Below are 23,581 nucleotides of genomic sequence, written 5' to 3' on the forward strand. Positions count from 1 at the left end.
AGGGGCTAACATAAGTTATTGAAAGAAATTCTGACTTATAGCGAGTCTCAATATTAGATTGAGGTCAATACTGATACTGACACCACAAACAGTGGCCGCTGTAAGAGTATTAATGACTTGGTATAAGTATAATACTCGTGAAATACAATCCAACCCTAGGATTACACTAGACAAACCACAACTTCATATATTTCCCGTTAAAAGTTAGAGGGCTAACATCACTACTAAAAGAAATGCTGACATAGTGAGTCTCAATATTAGATTGAGGTTAATACTGATACGGACACCACAAACAGTGGCGCTGCAAGAATATTAATGACTTGGTATAAGTATAGATACCCTAGGATTACACTAGACAAACACAACTTCATATATTTCCCGTTAAAAGTTAGAGGGCTAACATCACTACTAAAAGAAATGCTGACATAGTGAGTCCCCTCAATATTAGATTGAGGTCAATACTGATACGGACACCACAAAAAGTGGCCGCTGCAAGAGTATTAATGACTTGGTATAAGTATAATACCCTAGGATTACACTAGACAAACACAACTTCATATATTTCCCGTTAAAAGTTAGAGGGCTAACATAAGTATTTAAAAGAAATTCTGACTTATAGCGAGTCTCAATATTAGATTGAGGTCAATACTGATACTGACACCACAAACAGTGGCCGCTGCAAGAATATTAATGACTTGGTATAAGTATAATACCCTAGGATTACAATAGACAAACACAACTTCATATATTTCCCGTTAAAAGTTAGAGGGCTAACATTAAGTATTTTGAAAGAAATTCTGACTTATAGCGAGTCCTCAATATTAGATTGGGGCCAATACTGATACTGACACCACAAACAGTGGCCGCTGTAAGAGTATTAATGACTTGGTATAAGTATAATATACTCGTGAAATTACAATCCAACCCTAGGATACACTAGACAAACACAACTTCATATATTTCCCGTTAAAAGTTTAGAGGGCTAACATCACTACTAAAAGAAATGCTGACATAGTGAGTCTCAATATTAGATTGAGGTTTAATACTGATACGGACACCACAAACAGTGGCCGCTGCAAGAGTATTAATGACTTGGTAATAAGTATAATACCCTAGGATTACACTAGACAAACACAACTTCATATATATCCCGTTAAAAGTTAGAGGGCTAACATAAGTATTGAAAGAAATTCTGACTTATAGCGAGTCTAAATATTAGATTGAGGTCAATACTGATACTGGACACACCACAAACAGTGGCCGCTGTAAGAGTATTGAATGACATGGTGTAAGTTATAATACCCTAGGATTACACTAGACAAACACAACTTCATATATTTCCCGTTAAAAGTTAGAGGGCTAACATAAGTATTGAAAGAAATTCTGACTTATAGCGAGTCTCAATATTAGATTGAGGCCAATACTGATACTGACACCACAAACAGTGGCCGCTGTAAGAGTATTAATGACTTGGTATAAGTATAATACCCTAGGATTAACACTAGACAAACACAGACTTCATATATTTCCCGTTAAAAAGTTAGAGGGCTAACATAAGTATTGAAAGAAATTCTGACTTATAGCGAGTCTCAATATTAGACTGAGGCCAATACTAACACTCGACGACCACAAACAGTAGCCGCTGCGCCAAAGTATTGATGTGTTAAAGTTTGGTGTCAGATACATGTTTTCAATACACTCAAATACTAGGGTGACAATTGTCGTCCACTTACTTGTTGTAATAATGCTCCTCCAACGAGATTTTAATTCGTTTCTCTTCTAAATGAGATCCTATGCTTTGTAACTATACTCCACTTCTTTTTTCAATAATTCTTTACGTTCGATCAACCACTCTTTAATTTTCTCTTCTAACTCTGTTTTTTCCAATTGTTTTATTCTTGCCTAAAAAGAGGTTGTTCAGATCGTTGTTTGATCGTCATCGTCGATGCTGGTCTTGGAAGTTCCCATCGTCAGGAGAGGACCTCAAACCTATCCAGGCGGTGATCTGTGTGACTTCGTTCTCCCGATGGGTTCGCTGAGTGGAGGTCAGGAGCCATTCACTTCGATCCTCGATCATGTAGTGCAACAAGGACACAGAGGTCTGGCTCAATATTGCTACGGGCGAGCCCCAGTCCGTCTCTGTTTTTACGATCCGGGGAAAACGGATACTAGGCCTCATAGAACAGGGGTAGGTCATTTAGTGTCTGAGTTGGACCCTTTTTCTGATTAATCCGGCCTGGAACTTTGATGTTAATAAGCGGTAGTAAAAGTTATCAGGAACGCCACCACACTGCGGCTCAAACCTGAAATAGATGGGCGGGATGGGTAAATGCCGCACTTATGAACGTAGTACATGACGCTAGGTGGGAAGGGGGTAGCTAAGGCTGTCGAATTCCCCTCATGAGGGGCAGCCGGCCCAGATAATTCCGACTACCGACGCCCTCCGGTTTAAGGAGGATGAACTACATGAACTCTGCCGAAGCGATCCGAAGCGAAGTGAAAACAAAATTCCTGCAGCCACCGCCACCGCCAGGAGTGGTGCAAGGTTTCTCAAGGACGTTGGGCACTCCCAAGGCCAGCCTAGTAAGTTAGTAGAAATCATGATATACTCAGCTCGGGTAACTCCGTGGTCGCTGACCACATACTTATAAAATATGACCTCCTGGGGGAAGAGTCCAAATTAGTACAAGAAGTAATACTGACTACAGAAATTCTGAATATTGAACCACTTTAAATACTGACGCTGACACACCAAACAGTGGCGCTACCAGAGAAGTCAGTTGAATTATCTCTAACAGCAAGCCTAGACTACACAAAAAAGGCTTCTACGATGAAAGCAGCAAACCTGAAAGAGTAATACTGGCACATCTTCTCTTAGTATTAAACCAATGTTAGTTTTGATAATGGCAACGCAAACAATGACTGCTACTAGAGTATTGGTGAGTTGAGTTGGTGTAGGAATATGACTCATCATTGCACTCCAACATCACGGCTATACTACACCCTTCTTTCCCGAATATTAGTGACAGAGCTAACTTCAGTATTAGAGGTAATATTGACTAAAACGTGTCTCAATATTGAACACCGGTCATTCCGACACTGGCACTGGAAGCAGTTACCGCTATCTGAGTAGCGTTATGTTATGAGTAGCGTAGATGAGTACAATTATTGCTTAACTTCAAAATCACTGCTGCTCTAAAGAAATAATCCCTAAAATGACTTTCCAATTGTTTTTCCGTATTTTTAAAGGAAAAACTGGAATAATTAGCAGATATAATTATGAAGGCTGAAGAATTTGTCAATATTGACACTGGCACCTCAAACAGTGGACGCTGCCGGAGAAACGATGACATGATTTGGTGTCGGAATATTATTCATCAATACACTCGTTGGAGTGTACACGAGACAAATAAGTCTTGCCATTGTTTCTCGAATGAAAGCGAGAGAGCTGAAATCAGTAGCAGAGGTAATATTGACTAAAGCGTCTCTCAATATTACACCACGATCAATACTGACACTGGCCCACAAACCGAAACCGCTGCCGGAGTATTAATGATTTGAATTTCCGGCATCAATCAATACACTTCAAAAGAAGGGCTACACTAGTTAAATAAAACTCTCACTAATTACCGGTTGAAGACTTGGAAATCATTAGCACAGGTAATGGAAACTAAAGGGGTTTTCAGTATTAGATCGCGATCAGTACTGACTATTACCTCAAGTGGTGATCGCTTCTGTAGTATTAATGAGTTGTAATATTATTCCACAATACTTATAATCTTCTACTTTCAACTAGGCCAAGTTATTATGCAATTTGATAATGTTAAAGTCTAAAATACACGTTGCATTAAATATATCATCTATGAGGGAACTGAATATATTAGGCAGCAGTTACCGTTAGTAATATTTCCGTAAACATTGACTACTTCTGGAGTATTGAAAAGTTTCTGCGATATTTATATAGTGTAAATTAGTAGACTAGAACGGCATAACTTCATCATGCAAATTGAAAAATAAAATTCGCTCTCAGATGGTGCCATACGTAATATCAGTTAAGATATTTTCTATAAGTATTAATCTGCGAGCGTCATATAACCTGGATGGTACCAGAAATAAGTCATGAGAAAATTCACCAGTACATAAGGTTGATATACAATAACTGGTATCAAGTATATTATATATATATATATATATATATATATATATATATATATATATATATATATATATATATTATATATATATATATACATACATACACAAGTGATGATTACTGACATTTGTTGATTTTTATTTCCAGCTAAAAGTTCGTGTCAAGTTACTCAGTTGAAAGTGTACAATTATTGCATTGTTCAATAAAGTTCCGAGAAAAATCAACGTAGCAAATCTTCAACAAATCAATGTTTTCTGTCAACGTATAATATTGATACACCTACCTGCACCGAAATGTGATCCAGTCATGTCAGCCTTTTCACCTCAAACAGAGAGCCGATTTCAAAGATATACTGTAGCTCTGCAGTTGAAGTGTGTTCTTGTATAACATGCGGACATAAACTCAAATCAGCAACACTGCGGCAGTGTCTGTGTGATTGTATTTACTGCGGTATAATATTGACAATGAACTCAGCCGACAGGAACTGTTGTCCCCAGCTGAGAGCCAGCCATTATTGAGTTTTTGTCACCGGTCTATTTTTTGCAAGGGTAATTGTTAACTGATATTCTGACAGTAAACTCAAAACTATTAATAACGCCGATGCATTGTTTCATATTGACTGCGGTATAATGTCCATCGTTGCCTCAGCCACCACTTGTGTCAATATTTTCTTCAAAAAAGTGAATTTCAAGATACTATATAAGTATATTACGAGGATCTGGTAGGGCAGTCCTTTTTTTCGAGTTGCTGTTTCTTTCTGTGTACTAGTGTAATTCCCGAACAGGTATTTTGTTACCTCGGGCTTTATTGTTGATTTTAGTTTAAGATCTACTACTGTATGTAAAATGTACAACTGACAACAATAAAGAAATTTTTCATTCATTCATATTTCCTTAATTAAGTGTATTTAACGAATAATATTCTCATAAATAATCAAATAATCAATATTGTGGGTGAGTTTTGTATCAGTCGTGTAGTTTAGTCTACTATGACATAAGTTTCAAAAGCTCAAACTATTAGTTTTTATTTTTCAATTCAATCTGAAAGAACTGTTAAGTTAATTTTGCTTAATTAACTACACCAGGTGCACTTTGGTGTTCTTATTTGGTATACATCTACAGCTATGGTATTTTTGGTACAATATATAAATTAGTGTCAAATCGGGTATGTCCTGGAACTCATGTAAATAACAAATACATTTATTTTTCCTCTGCTCACAACCCTATAAAACCATCAAGAGGTGAGCGCCTGATTCTATGGCTTGAAGAGTACACCGCACTCTTCATGTCAAGAAGGTGGAATCCACATTTTGTGCAGTTGTAGTTCAAAATGGATTTTCCTTCTCTTCATTGTATTGAGAATTTTCATGCATACTTGATGCTAATATAAATTCAGTGAACCAGTTGTCTCCTGCTACATTTGTATTAGATCCCTAGATTGTATGACAGGTTTATGCTGTAGTTTTTTGTTTTTAGTAACAATTTGATTCCACCTTCCTCTAAGTGATACTAGCATTTCATCCTTTGTTACATTAGATGATACTCAAAATTTTATTTGGCATTTAGATATGAATTAAGTGAATATCTTTCATATTAACGCAATTTAACATTTCTCATTTTCCATACGCTTATCAGCGTATATCCTAATAATGTATCTGGCCAGTGTGTGTCACACAATCTAGGGATCTAATACAAATGTAGCAGGAGACAACTGGTTCACTGAATTAGTAGATGAACTGCAGAAGAGAAAATTGACATACGCTGGTACAATAAAGACAGATTTATTGGTACAACAGATTCCTAACGACTTCCTGCAGAATGCTAATCGATACCCTGGTTCTTCCATCTATGGATTTAAACAACAAATTACTCTTACACGCAACGTACCTAAAGATATTCAAGGATTTATATTAGCATCAAGTATGCATGAAATTGCTCAATACAATAGAGAGATGCAAAATCCATTTTGCACTACAACATCACAAAATGTGGAGTCGACCTTCTTGACATGAAGAGTGCGGTGTACTCTTCAAGCTGTAGAATCAGGCGTTCATCTCTTGATATTTTTTACAGGGTTGTGAGCAGAGGAAAAATAAATGTATTTGTTATTTACATGAGTTCAAGGACATACTCGATATGACACTATTTAATTTATTAGAAGCTTTGGGCTACGCATTGATTGTCCCTCACCTACAAGCAAGATCAACACCAACCAGCTCGAACCAAACATGAGACGCATGCCCGTCTGCTTCAAGCCAATCCCTCACCAAATCTTTCTGGGGTTGGAAAAAAACACGTCCTACTTCCTCATAAGTAAAACAAGGAAAATGTTATTCTAATTATATTCCAATAGAAAGGTTTGTCTTGATTTTGCAACAAAAGTGATATAGAAGATATATGTACAGAAAATTAATACTTTTAGTAAGTAAAATTTAAAGTAATTAAATCTCTAATTTAAAGATTCCAATTTTAGTTTCGATGGATTACGATTTCTGATGTAGAAACTAAATTTATTATTATTTTTTATTGTAATATATGATATTTTTATGTATATGTAATAACAATAATTAACATATAACAAATATTACTTAATTTTTTATATAATACTTATTCCTTTATATTACAGTGCTGCGACAGAAAGCTATAAAAAAGAAAATACGGTCTCAGAGACCAGGTGTTTCTATTGACGTAATTTAAATTAAGTTTCAATAATAGTGTTAAAAGCTAAGGTGAAGATAAAAAGTGACTGAACATTTTTTTTAACAGACTTTTATTTTTCATTATAAGTTTGGTTTAAACTTGTGCTTCAAAGTCGAGTTTGCTAATGAGATTTGAATATATAGTGCACGATGAAATTACTAACGCTTTAGATTTTGTTTTATTTTTGTAGGAGTTTACTGGCTTAACCTCTCAAGATAGGGTAGAAGGTCACTAGATCTTTAAAATTACTAAACCCTAACTTATTCTTGTCGGGGTAGAACTTAAAAGTTCGTTCACTGTCGGGATTTAAATTGATGACTGTACGGAATCATTTTGTGGCTTAACTGAGCTAGATGAGGTAAAAAGTCATTAACATTTTTCTTCCTTTATTTCTCACTAAACACACAGCTTTGAAAAGCCTGAATGGAAAAATTGGCAAAATGTGACTAAAATTTAGACTTTTCAAGCGGTTTACGTGCTGATCCCTAGAACACTTTTTTAGATAATTTAATCTGTTAAATCTCGTCAAAAATTAGATTAGAGCTACGGCCATACGGTTCGGCTCTTTTGAGCTAGAAACAAAAACAGTTTACGTTGAAAAATTATGTTTAATTTATTGCTCATTTTTCGAGGAGCTAAAAGTAAATTTTTACGAAAGATTTACCAAGAGGCCTTTTTTGAGGTTTTTTGGGAATAGGCCTAGACAACAATCATGCAAAAATTTAAATTTTTTATCACATCTAGAAGTATGATACAATTTCTGTGCATACATGTGTTTATCCGGGGCTTAAACCTTGATATCTCACTCACCGGGTGAGCGCGCTACCACTACACCCCAAAGCCCTTAGTTTTTACTATTCAATTATTTTGTATTTTTATGAATAAGTTTAACAGCTGCTGTATAAGTATTCAGTTTTGACAATAGCCACGATTATTATCTTCCGCAAGGAAATGGACTGGTTAACGTTCTGGCCCATAACCATATGTTGGGTTGGGTGAAAGAGTGTAAATTCGTCGGGTATTAAGTCATCCACCAAATGTTGGTTAGTACAATTTACTTTGATACGTTAGAATATATAGTTTAAGGTATCCACTTAAATTACGCATTAATTAAGTAAACAGGAAGGTTTTCATGGTTTAGGAATTGTTAAGGGTTGTAGTTTCATTCAGTCCTTTAATCAAGTGAAAGTCTTATGAGTAAAACCGTATTCTATATGTAGATAATTCATTAATACTGTACTAAATTATTCATTAATGATGGCAAGATAAATCGACTAGATCCATCCTCTGAATACAATATTGCTCATCTAGACGTACCCCAAGGTTGACATCAGGGTTACCCTTAAGATCAATGTAAAAACATTTGCTAGCGCTAAGCCAAGTCTCATGGAGTGGCATGCATCACTGTACTCTAGCATTACTAAAAATGAAGCTTATGCAAAACTGTAGGTATACAGATCACTTTGTTTTCAAGATATCATCCTTACTACAATAATACAATTTTTTCCAGCTGTCCAGTAATAAGCTACACTGACGCTCACCCAATTAATAACTATCAACCTTTCCCATCGCTGACACTATAATATGTAAAATATCGTTTAACAAGAATAAAGTACTTCAAGAGACAATTCCCAGGGAGGTTTTGTTTATTATAAAATACCTGCATCTTTTAAATATATATATATGTATGTGTGTGTGTGTGTGTGTGTGTGTGTGTGTGTGTGTGTGTGTGTGTGTGTGTGTGTGTGTGTGTGTGTGTAACAATCTGTTAATATAAGAGAATAGCTATCTATATTAAAAAAATAATAAGCACCCCACAACGTTCTACATACTGCTCATTCATAAAGGACGGGTTATATGTACAGATTATTATATATGTTATTATCAAAATTATAATTGTTTGCTGCGTTAGAATACTTATTTATGGCAACTTCATGGTTTAGTATTCTTTATATGATCTAAATATCAGATTTGCGTTATTTATAAGACTATTTTTAAACGTAAATCTTTACAATTTGCCCATTATATTGTGTTTTGGAAACTAAAAGCTTTTACGTTAAACCTTGTTCAGGTAATTTTATGTTAACCCTTTATTTTATCTGGGACGTTAATTAAAATCTGTTAAGTATTCAGTATGCAGAAGCAAGTTGTTTACGAAACTTTCCAACCTCTAAAGCTTTCAGAGGTGTTAAAATGGAATTTCTTTTCCTCCCAACTCCCTTTATAAAGCGTGAGAAAACTAATTTATTTAAATAGAGGTTTAAAAACACTGTATAGTTTATTGTTTCTTCTAAATGCAGTTGAATTAAATTAATAAAGCGTTTAAATCTTATTTTTATTATTATTCTTGATACATTAAGTAGGCTAAAATATCTATAAAAATTATATATATATATATAAAAGAGAAAATTTCAGATTATGTACTTTTTATAATAAAATTGCCTATATTGTGTATCTAAGAGGAAGTCTTCATGAGGAAAAAAGAACACGTATAAATACTTACGACATGTATAAAAAAATCAAACAACAATATATTTTTAAACAAATGCATAGTCCAACTTAAGGATTGAACAACTGGATAATTAATGTAAGTTCGGAGTGCAAAATTTATTAAAATTTAAATATACAACTAAAATATTACAATATAAGAGTACGCCAAAACACGTATCGTATAACAGACTTAGCTGAAGTTTCATGTTTCAAATCTGTAGATCATTTCAGACAGACAGAGAGACAGAAAATCATACAAATTTTTACATCTCCCGACAGGAAAAAAAATATTGTGTCGGCCTACTGAGCGATAGGCTTCAATGACTTTCAGCCAAATTCAATGGTGGACATACGTCATCAAGAACTCATTCATGTCTATATGAAATAAAGTTTCATAAAATATTTCTACAAATATCTTCTACATACAATTCATTTACATTTATATTCATCAAATTAAGTTTCATAGCAATGTTCAAATAATAAAAGTTCCGGTGAGCTAGGGCGGGTAATAAAATGCAAGCCTACGCTAAAATCATATTTTGGTACATACTTTTAACATGGACTTTCCAATCTATTTTTTTCTTCTTTTTACTTTACCAATAAAATTGTCGCATAATTTTACTCATTTTTCCTAATTTATTTATTCTGCTATGGTGTTTTTACCATCATGGTTACCCATAAGACCAATTTAAATATATTCGCTAACGCTCAGCCAAATCCCATGGAATTACATGCATGATCATTGAACTCAGTGTTGCCTATACAGTAATGAAGCTTCTTCCAAAATTTTAATCTGTAGATCAGTTTGTTTGCGAGAAATCGTTCTGAAAAATATACAGACAGACCAAGAGAAATGAAAGTTATCCAGGACCTTAAGTAATAGGCCTCGCAAACGCTCGGCCACAAGACAAGTTTAAGGCCCAGTTCTACGTTATCAGGAGGAGAATTAAAGTAGTTCATGCTCAGAACACCTGATACAGTTGTGATAGTTCTTCAATAATAAAACTTATGTAAGTAAAGTAACTAGTCAGAAAATCAAGTCCATGCTCATGCAAATCACAAAAAACGCATACAGAAATATGGTTATTTTCGATAAATGATTAAGAGAGCTCAGGAAGAATTTTACCTCGAGCACATATTCTTCTTGTTCTTCCCTGTCGATCTGGTCCGTGGTCGTGTATATAAGACCTGAAACAAGGGGCATATAAACAATTACTGTAGAATATGACATTATTGAAATACTCATGCATGCATTAAGATATACTATAGTACGTATGCGTTTGTCGTTGGTAGTAGTGCATTATTTTCACGCTGTCCCCTTCCCCCTTGCGCTATTCTCATGCATACAATTACGGCAAAGAGAATTATGATTAATTAATACAATAATCCCAAATAAAGGCAAAAATACTATATCCCACTGGCCAGTCATTATCCTAACTTCACCCAACTTCACATAGTTATTTTATTACATGTTTGACCTAAAATACTAGATTTAAAAATGATTCTGATGTCAAATTTCCTTGTATATAGTAATTTCGCTTTTCATAACAAAATTAACTCCTAACAAACTGACACTAGTTTGACATTTTCATTCACAATAGTGGACTTTCCATTATTCGTGTATAAACGAGGAAATTTCTTCCTTTATTTATGTGTTATGGAAAAATTGAATAATATCAATTCCAAAAACAAAACTATGGACAAATATCAAACTGACGGTTATTATCCTTTGGAAAGAAAATAAAAATATTATGTACAAAGTGCGCTCAACAACATCTGAAAATTATTATTGTATACTAGTTTATGACAGTAAAATCTTTCGGTATTGCCTACAGGAAGAGTTACATTTTAATGTTAATTGACTTGTAGCGTTTTTATGGCTTATAACAATGATCATATTTACTTGTACTATTAAAGGTATATTTTTATTGTAAAAGAAGTACAGAGTTTAATCAGCACAGTGAAGAAAATACATATTTTTAATGTAAAACCCAATGTTATAACGTTTTGGTCCGCCATCTTAAAACGATTAAGTTTTTTTTTATTTAATATTTACGTAAAATAGAGCTTTAAAAATGTCCAATACGTCATACATTTACTATTTTAAAATTTTAATCTGGAATCTCCAGTTGTAGCACATCTTTTCCCATAAATAATTAAATAAATTCATGAATTGAATTAAATTGTTTTAAATACATTTCATGTATGTAATTTAGAAAGATTGGTTTTTGCTTCTTTACTGTAGTTCTAACCATTCTCTTAATATACGTTTAGGATACGTTATTTGACTTACCCTGTATAAAAGCGTTTTATGAAATTAGTTTTACATAAAGTATCAGAAAAGGTTACCTTTAAACACCAATTTTCGCATACATACTAAGATTATTTAACCTAAAATCTAAACTTTGAATGTATAAAAGAACTTTTACAATTATATCCTCAAATGGCATGGTACAGTGAATTAACACCCTATTTAATTGTGTTATTGACAGCGCTCGAAGTTCTTGTTGCGTTCTTGGTGTAATTACGCTCTCTAAACAGCAGCGTGCTACGCTACACCAAGAGACACGTTGACGTCTTGCCCCACTCCCATGGTAATTATTACATTTGTATGCAAATGTTATTAAAACTTCACTAGACTGTGACAACTTTGTAGGTATTACCTGTGAACTTTATGCAAGTTTTACTGTGTTCATGTGCCATAACTCAGTAACAACTTTGCTTCTTTGTGTTTGCTTTTCATCGCATATAAATGTTGCAATTTAACCCTGTGTCACATATGATGTGTCAATACATTTTAGTATATTAAAACTGAAAAAACTAAATTAGATGAGAGATGAAGAAAATATGAGGCTTCAAGACATTTTCAAAGTAATATTAGAGAAATCAAAAGCCGATTTTCATTGTAACACAACGTGGTTCTTTTGGAATTTGCACAATAGGAGAATTCTCATCGGAGAGAAATCGACTTTCATCAACACCAAATTTTATCTCTATTGTACATCAATCTGATTTTATGTATGTTTATTATTTTATAAAAGCAAGCCGCTTCGTATACGAAGTAAATAAGGATATCTTATTTTACGAGGCAACTTTATGGCTAAAAAGCCGTCTCTAAAACTTAACCTACAGTTACATACAGTTTCTTTAATTATGTAAGTATATCATTACAACTAATTTTAAAAACAAATTACCGAAAAAAGGTAAAGTAGAAGAGATAGACTTTGCAAAAAAGTATATGGGATGTTATTGATGAATCTGTTTTTTTTTTTTTATATATTTAACGTATAATTTTTTAGATTTGAGAATTACAATAATAGTCTGGTAGACATTGTAAAAATGTATACGGGACGTTAATTATGAATATAGTTTTTTATTTGACGTGTAATTTTTCTTATTTGAGAATAACATTGACACCTGTCACCCACTTTATTTATAGTGAGAATATTGAAACTTTACAGTCATTATGACACCAACTATATCAAAGTAACTTGAAATTAATTTCAGGTACGGTTATTCCTACCATATTTAAATAATCATTTTGCCCAACCTTTGGACATTTGCCATATGTGAAGAGACCAAATAAGGTCAAATCCGGATGAGAATTGATATGGATCGTTATCACTGGTTCAATTCGTGTTGTAATTAAATTTGATGGAGTATGTATTTCAAAAAAAATTTCATAACACGAAGAAGCGAATAATAAACCAAGACTGCTCACCGGTGTCATCTATAGCGAAGTGACCGGCTGTGTTGCCGGCAGTGATGTTAAAGCTGATCCTCTCGCCGGGACCCTGATCGGCGTCAGAGGCGGACACCCGGAGCACAGAGGTGTGAGTGGGGCAGTTCTCCAGCACGTGGCCGCTGTAGGCCGGCTTGTCTGCCAGGGGGACGTTGTCATTCTGGTCCTCCACTAGCACAAACACCTGCAGCAGAGAATGATACAAGTACGATCACAATGGTGATTACTACAGCTGCAATGTTCTAGTGCTGTAGGCCGGCTTGTCTGCCAGGGGAACGTTGTTCATTCTGGTCCTTCACTAGCACAAACACCTGCAGCAGAGAATGATACAAGTACGATCACAATGGTGATTACTACAGCTGCAATGTTCTAGTCCTGTAGGCCGGCTTGTCTGCCAGGGGGACGTTGTCATTCTGGTCCTCCACTAGCACAAACACCTGCAGCAGAGAATGATACAAGTACGATCACAATGGTGATTACTACAGCTGCAGTGTTCTAGTCCTGTAGGCCGGCTTGTCTGCCAGGGGAACGTTGTCATTCTGGTCCTTCACTAGCACAAACACCTGCAGCAGAGAATGATACCAAGTACGGATTCACAATGGTGATTACTACAGCTGCAATGTTCTAGTCCTGTAGGCCGGCTTGTCTGCCAGGGGGAACGTTGTCATTCTGGTCCTCCACTAGCACAAACACCTGCAGCAGAGAATGATACAAGTACGATCACTATGGTGATTACTACAGCTGCAATGTTCTAGTCCTGTAGGCCGGCTTGTCTGCCAGGGGGACGTTGTCATTCTGGTCCTCCACTAGCACAAACACCTGCAGCAGAGAATGATACAAGTACGATCACAATGGTGATTACTACAGCTGCAGTATTCTAGTCCTGTAGGCCGGCTTGTCTGCCAGGGGAACGTTTTCATTCTGGTCCTTCACTAGCACAAACACCTGCAGCAGAGAATGATACCAGTACCATTACAATGGTGATTACTACAGCTGCAATGTTCTAGTCCTGTAGGCCAGCTTGTCTGCTAGGGAGACGTTGTCATTCTGGTCCTCCACTAGAACAAACACCTGCAGCAGAGAATGATACAAGTACGATCACTATGGTGATTACTACAGCTGCAATGTTCTAGTCCTGTAGGCCGGCTTGTCTGCCAGGGGGACGTTGTCATTCTGGTCCTTCACTAGCACAAACACCTAAAGCAGAGAATGATACAAGTACGATCACAATGGTGATTACTACAGCTGCAATTTTCTAATCCAAGTACTTCAATGCCAAGTGCCAAGAAGTTTTGAAGAAGTAATAATTGAGGATAAGATTCTTATATCAGCTAGACTCTAGACTTATGCTGTATTACATATTGTAACAATTTCAGCGAACGCATGTGCAGAATATCTTGTTAGTTAGGCAAACTCCTCAAATCAATACTCTTTAAATGTAAATCACGTAATTACTGTCTTAGGGGCATTGTATAAATTAATATTTTATATAATAAATGTATAATAATTACTTCAATCACACGCGCAACCTATGAGTTGCATGGGAACTATAGAAAAATGTATTGTGTCTTATTCCTGAATAAAGATGATTTGAACTTGAACTTGAATGTTCTTTGACTAGAAAAACCAGCAAGAAAGTTAAGAATTACTTCTTGGCCTCTAAACAAGTGTTTGGCCAATATTTATTATGAAACCTCTTTCGATTGCAGATAATTCTAAACTTTAAACAAACACATGTTTTATTCACGAGCAGGGTTACAAGTATATATGATATATAATTAATTTTATAATTCGTCTTATCATATAAAACCAGTCGAAAAGCTAAAGTTCGTTTCGAGTGGACGTAATCCCTAAAAAAGGTAATATATTTCGATTTAATTTTATATTTAATTAAATGTAGCTATTCTATCTAATAGAATGCTCAAAATTCGGTAGAAATCTACAATTTGTTAATGATTAGGTTCCCTGTTTGTGGAAATCGATCCTTGAAAGTTGGAAGCCCCGCGCCTTAATTCCTGGATTGCGATTAACCGCTGCACAAATAGGGTGAAAGGGAGGAGACAAAGGAGGAAAAGACAAGAGGGAAAGATAAGGGAGTAGCATTCAAGGGTAGAGATTGGGGAAGGAGATAAGTTTTAGCAAAGCCTCGTACTGTCGTGGTTTTTCAGATCCAACTCAAAAAGTACGTATATTCTTCTAATTGAGTAAAGAAAAACCTTGTAGGTGGAGTTTGTATTGGTTAGTTAATTTTGAATAACCGACAAACAAAAAACTATACTTTTTATTTTGTGAGGCTTCTTAAAAGCAAAGCTGTTCCATCAGACACTTCACATAATAAAATAATAAATACTAATTTCTTTAAATTTTTGAAACGGTCAGACATAAGAGATTTTAATATTGTTTTGTGTGGTGTTGTATATGAAAACCCCAAATTATAACTTTGAACGGTACTGTGTAAATTGTTGAACGTTGTGTTTGTTTGTGTGTTTGTTTACTTTTGTGTAGGGTTTGATGTACACTGTTCTGATGTCAAAACTCCGTTCAGAATAAAAAGTAAAATTATTGGCTTGTTTGCTATTCTAAATTAGGTGATATCAAAAGGAAGTTGGGAAAAAGTATTGTAATTTATGTATGAAAGTTGTATAATAGTAATTTTTGTAAATAGCCTAACTTTTAAACACATTCCGTTGGATGGCGCAATTTCTAAACTATGTATACTGTATTTTTTTAACTGTATAAATATCTAAAGATTGGTAGATTCAAATTTATAGAATACATCCTATCAGATTGTCATATAATTCCAGTTACGTCCTGTACAAGTGTGTTAATAACAGTTACCCTTGCAAGTCAGGTACTAATCAATGACTATTTCTAAAAATTAGTGTGGCTGGCGGTACACTAACTGTCTTTGTTCAATATTGTTCTTCTATCATTGAACAATAATAGTGCTTAACTCGATTAAATATAATAAACGTTTTCTACATACACCTATTCAAGCTGTTTTGACTTAAATCATCTCGAAAATAAACCAATCCAACTAGAAGTTTGGATCATTTAAAAATGTACACAACATTTAAAATTAAGGGGCAAACAAATCCCCGCGTTTATCTCGTATGCCGGTCTATTTTGTTTAACCTGAGCGAATGGATTACACTGAAAGTAATTAACGTACACGGTTTCACAATTAACATTAAATCTCCTCTAACCGACACTACATTACATGTGAGGCCAATTATGTATAATTACATTTTAGTTGATAAGGTAATTTTATTCATGTATGGGAATTCATCAGCTGGCCCCTCACATAGACCGTGCAAAACTGTGTTATATAAATGTGTGTTTTTGACTAATAACTGATTCGTAAATGGAGTTTAAAGTTACTTAACTTCACAAGCTTAATAGCCTAAGAGCTGAGAGACAAATCACATTGAATGATCATAAAATGGGTTTTTTAAATTTTAAAAGAATTTCTTCTAAAAATAAAATTTATCGTCAGCCTCGCTGGTTTGGTGGAGGTCGAAATGAAAGGGTAATAAAAGGGTGAAAATATTAAATATTATCCTTTTCTCAGAGAATTTTCCTTTCTTTTTTTTGTTTAACAGAGTAAAAACTGCCCGTCAGACACAAACGTAATAGCTATATCACCGTCTGACAATTAGATAAAAAACACAGGCGGCTGGATAAGTGTTTTTTCATTATGTCGGTCTGCATGATACCTGAAAAATTAACTAACCTACGGATTTGATATTTGTCACATGACTTTATTTATATATGAGCAACACTGAGTTTGATGGTGGAGCGTCAACCCATAAAATTTGGCTCAGGTTTAGCGAAGTTTTACATTGGCCTTATGGGCAACCATGATGGCGACAAGAAAATGGCGGTGTAACTGCATTTGCATCAAACTAAGTACAATTATATGACATTTTAACATGTGACGTAGCAAAACTTGTAGCCTAATGAAATGAGATTTAGAGTTTAAACGTTGTATGTAGCCCCAGCAAAGACTGTGGTCGAATATGTGTGATAGAACCAGTGAATATAAAAACTGAATAGTTTACGGACCGAGTTAGAACCCAACATTGGTCCAAATAATGGTGAGTAGCTGTGTTGGAGTTGAGGGCAAACAGAATGACGTATTTCATATTCGGGAGTGAGTTCGGAACTGAACTTGGGACATTTGCATGGCAACTTCCACTGTTGGTTAGTTGTCTGCAGCATCAGCTCGCCACTAACACTGGCGCCACCATGTGAAATACTGATTAGCATTAAATAATCCATGAGGCATACTCTAATGGAACTTTAAGTAGAATACTGGATATTATTGGTATGACTAATTTACCGCCCATTTAAACGAACAAGCTAACAAATAATTTCATAAATTAAACACCTTCATAAACAAAAAATTGTTATGTTGATACCAACATCTAGCGGGTAAAGGTTAGTACATGCGTAGTATTACGAATAAAAGGGTGAGAAAATATGTAAAGTGTAGACGACCTTCATTGGATTCGTATAAACCATCGTTTGTACCAAATATAAAATCCGGTGAGAGAAATCCAAATCACTTCAATTACGAAAAAGTTCTGAAAAGCACAAAATTGAATTTTATTCCACTAGTTTAACATGTGTTCAATTTATATTTACATTTACAAATCTTTATGTATGTATGTATGTCAAATCGCCTTATCAAAACAGTCAGTTTACGCCTGTCATTATACAGGGTGTTTGCGAATTCTCTGGTAATATGTTAGGAAATTTTAAACAATAAAGACAACAACAAGTAAAAAATACGAGTAAAAATAAAATATCATTGCTAGTTCTAAGACAAATTAAATTATAAATTTCATCGTCCCTAGTTAGAAACAAGGCTGGTAATAATTACTTCCAGTTCATTACAAATGGATACTAACTATACTATTTTAATAATTTTTTTATGTATAAGTTCCATTATAGAAGTAACTTTTAATCACACATTGCTAATTAATTTTGAGTTACTGTTAGATACATTGTATGCCTACCACTATCCTATTTGCCAAGAGATTACCGAAGGTTATTGCAAACAGTCTCATTGGAGATTGGATACATTTCTGTCATTCATGATTCAGTGTTCTTTGTGAAGTGAAGGTCCATAAAACGAGCCAAGAAATGGCTATTGAAATAAACTAATTGTCCTAACTCCTAGAGAGCAGTGGGCACAAAATGTCCAGTTTAATATCCCACTCATAGGACAAAATGAGACTTTTAGGAATGATTTTAAAATTTTTATTCTTTGAACTTTTAAAATGTTTAATATTAAAATATGAGACATTTTTATACTTGAAATTAATTTTATTTTAATTTTAAAAGTAGTTTTTAAGTTTAAATACTGAAACCTTAGTAAAGTTAAATAATAATTACAGTTTCAGATCAAGACTTGTGAAGAAGAATTTTTTCTAAATTATATACAAAGAAGAAACTTTAATTTTGTTAATATCAGACTATTTATGTGTGTAAATTAATCTTATTTTTAAAAACAAGAATAATGTTAAAACTAATGTGAACTATATTTTGTTCTCTATAAAGTCTGGGCATGATGAATAAATCCATGTGTTTGTCAATTGACCTTTTTATTTTTATTGCAGTGCTAACTGCAAAAATTAAAAAAAATTAATTTAAATAATTTTGTATCGAAATCAATTAAGAATGCGGTGCAACAAACATATTTAAAGGACTTGATATTATTTGAAACAGAACTGATATTTAATCTTTAGCTGAAATTGTTTTGTTAGAGTTAAAACTTCTGAATAAAAAAATAAGTTTAAAATAATGAGGATTTAGTAAGGTATTTGTTACCAAATTACATTTTGATAACAAATACTCATAGTATTTTCCAAAAAAACGATACTGACGTTCACCAAAAGAAGGTGTTTGTAATGATTACCCTCAATATTATTTTATATAATACGTTATCAAGGTAGTTACAACGTCAAAGCAATACCGTAATATAATTCCTTGCATGTTTAATTATTTGTTATATTTAATATGTTTTTAGTCTGTGTGTAAACATTTGAGATCTGATAATGTTTTATATGAGTTTGATGAATGATCTTGTCTTTTTTATAAGGTTAAATTATTAATTAACAGTGATTTGTAATTTCTTGCATTTTAAATTTGAAATCATTGACGTCGTAGCCATTTCATGAAATTTCACTTTCCTTAAAGTAAGGATGAATTATTATTTACTGTTACTAAACTACCACAGAAGAAACAATGTAAAAGTTAAGATTTCAAAACTTTAAAGTACATACCCACGCTTGGCTGAGGTTTTTTTTTTTGGTTATTTACGTGATTAATATTATGTACAAATTACGCAATAATATAATGATTTTCAGTGTGACAAATGTACAAAATGTATTGCTTTTAATGTAATTTATAATAAGTTTTCTTTACCAGTAAGTAACTTTAATTGTGTAAGATACCAGACCCCATTTTTTATAAAAATAAATTTTATGACTTTTAAAACAAAAATAAAATTTAAAACTATTTCGAGTACCATTTTTTTACTATACGTTTTATGTAAATAAATCTTTAACTTTTAGTAGAAGAATAATTTTAAAACTATTTGAAATAATATTTTTTTTCTATGGCGTCCTGGAAGTAAAATAAAACTACGTGTTTAAAATTGACTTTAATTAATTTCAATTCCACTATTGAAAATTAAACTTGCATTAAATTAAAATTAATTGTGTACCGTAATCAATTGAGAACACGTTACAATGAAAAAAAGTTTAGGATGTTTTATATGAAAAAGTATATATTTCAAAATTTAGGTGCAATCATTTTGTTCAGAGGTAGCAGGTCAGAATAAAAAAGCAAATCTCTAGGCGATTTAGAGAGGATCTTTAAATTCTAAATGAATCTTAAGACATTAATTACTCATAGAGTTATCTACAACAAACATTAACGATTATCACTATGACAAAAAAATCTTTAATTTAAAGTTTGTTTTTGACAGTGAAAGAATTATTAAGGAAAAAAAAAATCGGGGGGCATCTTTTCCGTGGGCATTTCCCACATCGTTTAATACAAAATTTTCGGTGATTGTATTATATCATGAACTATATGGAAAATGTCCGGAAAATCCTGTTACCCACAACAAAACTATTGTAATATGAGAAAGAATACCCTACTAATAACCATGATATACGTTGTTTTGGTGGTTAAAGGCCAAAGCAACACCCATATATATATATTAGATATATATTAATAATATATATATATATATATATATATGATATATATATATTATATCCAATGCGTGTTTAATTATTTGTTATATTGTAAATGTATTTTATAAGATTAATATTTGTAACAAATTATGTTTTATTATAAAAGTTGTCAGTGTAGAAAATGTAATACAAATCATACACAGAATTTTGAGTATTTATAATCTTTATTTGTAATAAAATGCAAAATAAAACACAACAGCATCAATACGGCAACATTAAATCGTGCATTGTATCTACACTATTTACTTAACCGATTGTACGATCAGGGAAATTGGAACTATTTAACTATAAAGTTTGTTAGATGATTGTCCCTGTTTGTATAAATCGATTTATAATACAGTACGAAGATCCGCGCCTAATTTCCTCAATTATGATTAACCGCTAAACAAAAGATGGTGAAAAGGGAGGAGACAAAGGAGGGAGGGACAAGGGGAAAGAATAGGGAAGTAACATTTCATGGGCAGAGATTAGGGAAGGAGATAAGGTGAAGTTTTTAGCAAAGCCTTGTACTGTCGTGGTTTGCCAGATCCAACTTAAAAAATACGCATATACTTCTAATTGAGTAAAGAAAATCCTTGTAGACGGAGTTTGTATTGATTGGTTAATAAGTTTATAATAACAAACGAAATATTATTAGATTTTGTGAAACTTCTTAAAAGCAAAGCTGTGTCCATCAAACACATCAAAATTAATTACAAAATAATTTCTTCAAATTTTTTGAAACAGTCACACATAAGATATATTAATATTATCACTGAGCATAACAAAAAATTTATGTGTCACACAAATCAAAATATCTGGGCAACCCTTTATGGATGTACCAGGAGGCGGCACACGACCAAACTAGACCGCAAATGGAAATGTCCAGATTCTTCAAAAGGCTTCTCTTTACTCAATTAGAAGATATACATATTTTTTTAAGTTGGATCTGGCAAACCATAAACAGTGCAAGGCATGTTTTGCTAATACTTAATCATTCCTTCCTCAATCTCTGCACATGAATGCTACTCCCTTATCTCTCCTCCCTTGTCTCTTCCTCCTTTGTCTCCTCCCTTTTCACACTCTTTAAGCAGCGTTAGTCGCAATCGAAGAAAATAGGCGCGGGGCCTTACTACATTCAAAGACAGCGATTTCCACAAAGAAGAACCTAATGATTGACAATTTGTAGAATTCTTCTACCCAAATTTGTACATTTTGATAGGTAGTATAGCTACATTTTATAATTTAAAAATTAAAAATAAATCAAAATATATTATCTTAATCTAAAAAGAGCATGTTCATCATGACGTAAACAGAAGTGTACGATCGTAACCGAATAGTCATATTCATTAACAGTACTATTCTGTCGTATTTTTTCTATAGTGTCAATAGAGCTGGTTCCAGTGCGTGGATGATTCCCCATGTGGCAAATAACAATGGTTTTTTTAAATAAGTTTGAACTACAAACTAGTGTTTCACATGTTAACATTTAATTTACTAAGAGAATTCCTTTTTAAAAGTTTTTATACTTTTTTGTAGTACATCGTCAGTTTAAAACTACTGTTAGGTACCGTGAATCTTTCCTGAACATAGTGGACATGAAAGTTGGTCCTGCCTTAACCTGTGAAACATGCCACTGCGGAATATCAGTGCTGGTATCACATGTGGTCGGGGAAAAAAAACCAATGGGTAGTGCTGGTGCCAAGGGGGAATAACAAAGGTATTTTACATATTTGTCTATTGAAATCCATATAATATATTTTTCTCTTGTAACAAAATCGACTTTTTTTTTGCGGCTAAAAATTGCCCGAATACCACACTTATGTAATGTGGAGAAGCTGCAAGATGGTTAGTAAAAAAAATTCAGAAATATGAAGTATGCTTTATTTGTTTTAAAAAGAAATCATTATCATTGCAATAACCAGCGCTCCATGTCGACTATCATAATTGAAAATTATGTAATGTAAATGTTAATAAGAATTCTAGTTCATTTCCAAAACAATTTATATATCATCTAAGTCATGTTATTATAATGGATTTATAATTTCATGGGGCAATTTAACAATATTTTATTGATTACCCTCGGAAGTCATTATTCATTACTGTTTAGATTTCGCGAGAGCGCTATCTCAAGTAGATTGGTGTTGGTTATAAACTTTACGGCATCATTAATCGTGCATTGTATCTATATTATTTACTAACCGATTTTACGATCATGGAGAAACAAATGTTTGTATTTTAGAATTTAGCTTGTACCTATTAAATATTCTTTAATGACTACCATAATATTATTCATCTTATATACGGTATTACGCTTTAAAAAACGTCAATCGGCTGCCATATTTAAATACTAAAGCGATCTAGCGGGTAAAGGTTATTAAGAATTAGTATTACGAATAGAAAAGGGGTGAGAAAATATGTAAAGTGTAGACGGACCTTCATTGGATTCCATATCAACACATCGTTTATAACCATAATTTGAAATGGGGCCCGGGTGAGAGAATTATCCAATTCACACTTCAATAAAAAAAAGGTTTCTGAAAAAGCACCGAATTGACTTTTATTCTACTAGTTTAACATGTGTTTCAATTTTTATATTTAGATTTTACCGATCTTTATATTACTACCTACACATCAAATTGCCTTATATTCTCTAATCCAGTCACAATAAACGCCAGTCATTAACCAGGGTTTTTGCGAATTCTGGGGTAATATTTTATGAATTTGTTTTATATTAACACAACAAAACTTTAATACAAATATGGATCATAAATGTTTAGTAGGGGGGAGGAGGACAGTCTGCCTGTCTATGTTCTTTTTAAAATTTTATTTTGAAATTAAAAAAAACCAATAAAAACATGAAACCTTATATTTTGGGGGGCACAAGTCTATTTTTATTGCAAACGCTCAGATCAAGATAAAAATAATATATTATCATAACCACGTTTAAATATGGCAGGCGATTGATGTTTTTAAATCTTAATACCGTATGAACGAATAATATTATGGAAGTTATTAAAGAATAATTAATGTTAAGCTAAATTTAATTAACACATTGTGCCAACTTGATCATAAAATCGGTTAGTAAATAATGTACATATAAGCTTAACTGTTATAATGCACGATTAATAATGCCGTAAAAGTTTAAACAACAAAACTTTGGCCGCGAATTACAACAGTAATGAATAAATGACTGAGGGTGATAAATAAATATTGTTAAATTGCATGGAACTATAAATCCATTATA

The 23,581-nt window shown here is 33.3% G+C and overlaps 1 protein-coding gene across 1 annotated transcript in view; it reads right to left on the reverse strand.

The window, feature by feature from the left end:
- LOC124358513 (fat-like cadherin-related tumor suppressor homolog) overlaps positions 1-23,581 on the reverse strand; it is a 733,849-nt gene that overhangs the window by 185,092 nt on the left and 525,176 nt on the right. Inside the window, 2 exon segments of the mRNA XM_046810807.1 lie at positions 10,469-10,530; positions 13,064-13,268. Of these exon segments, the coding sequence (XP_046666763.1) occupies positions 10,469-10,530; positions 13,064-13,268 (267 nt within the window).

The sequence above is a fragment of the Homalodisca vitripennis genome, chromosome 3 (genome assembly GCF_021130785.1).
Source record: "Homalodisca vitripennis isolate AUS2020 chromosome 3, UT_GWSS_2.1, whole genome shotgun sequence".
Taxonomy (NCBI): Eukaryota; Metazoa; Arthropoda; class Insecta; order Hemiptera; family Cicadellidae; genus Homalodisca; species Homalodisca vitripennis.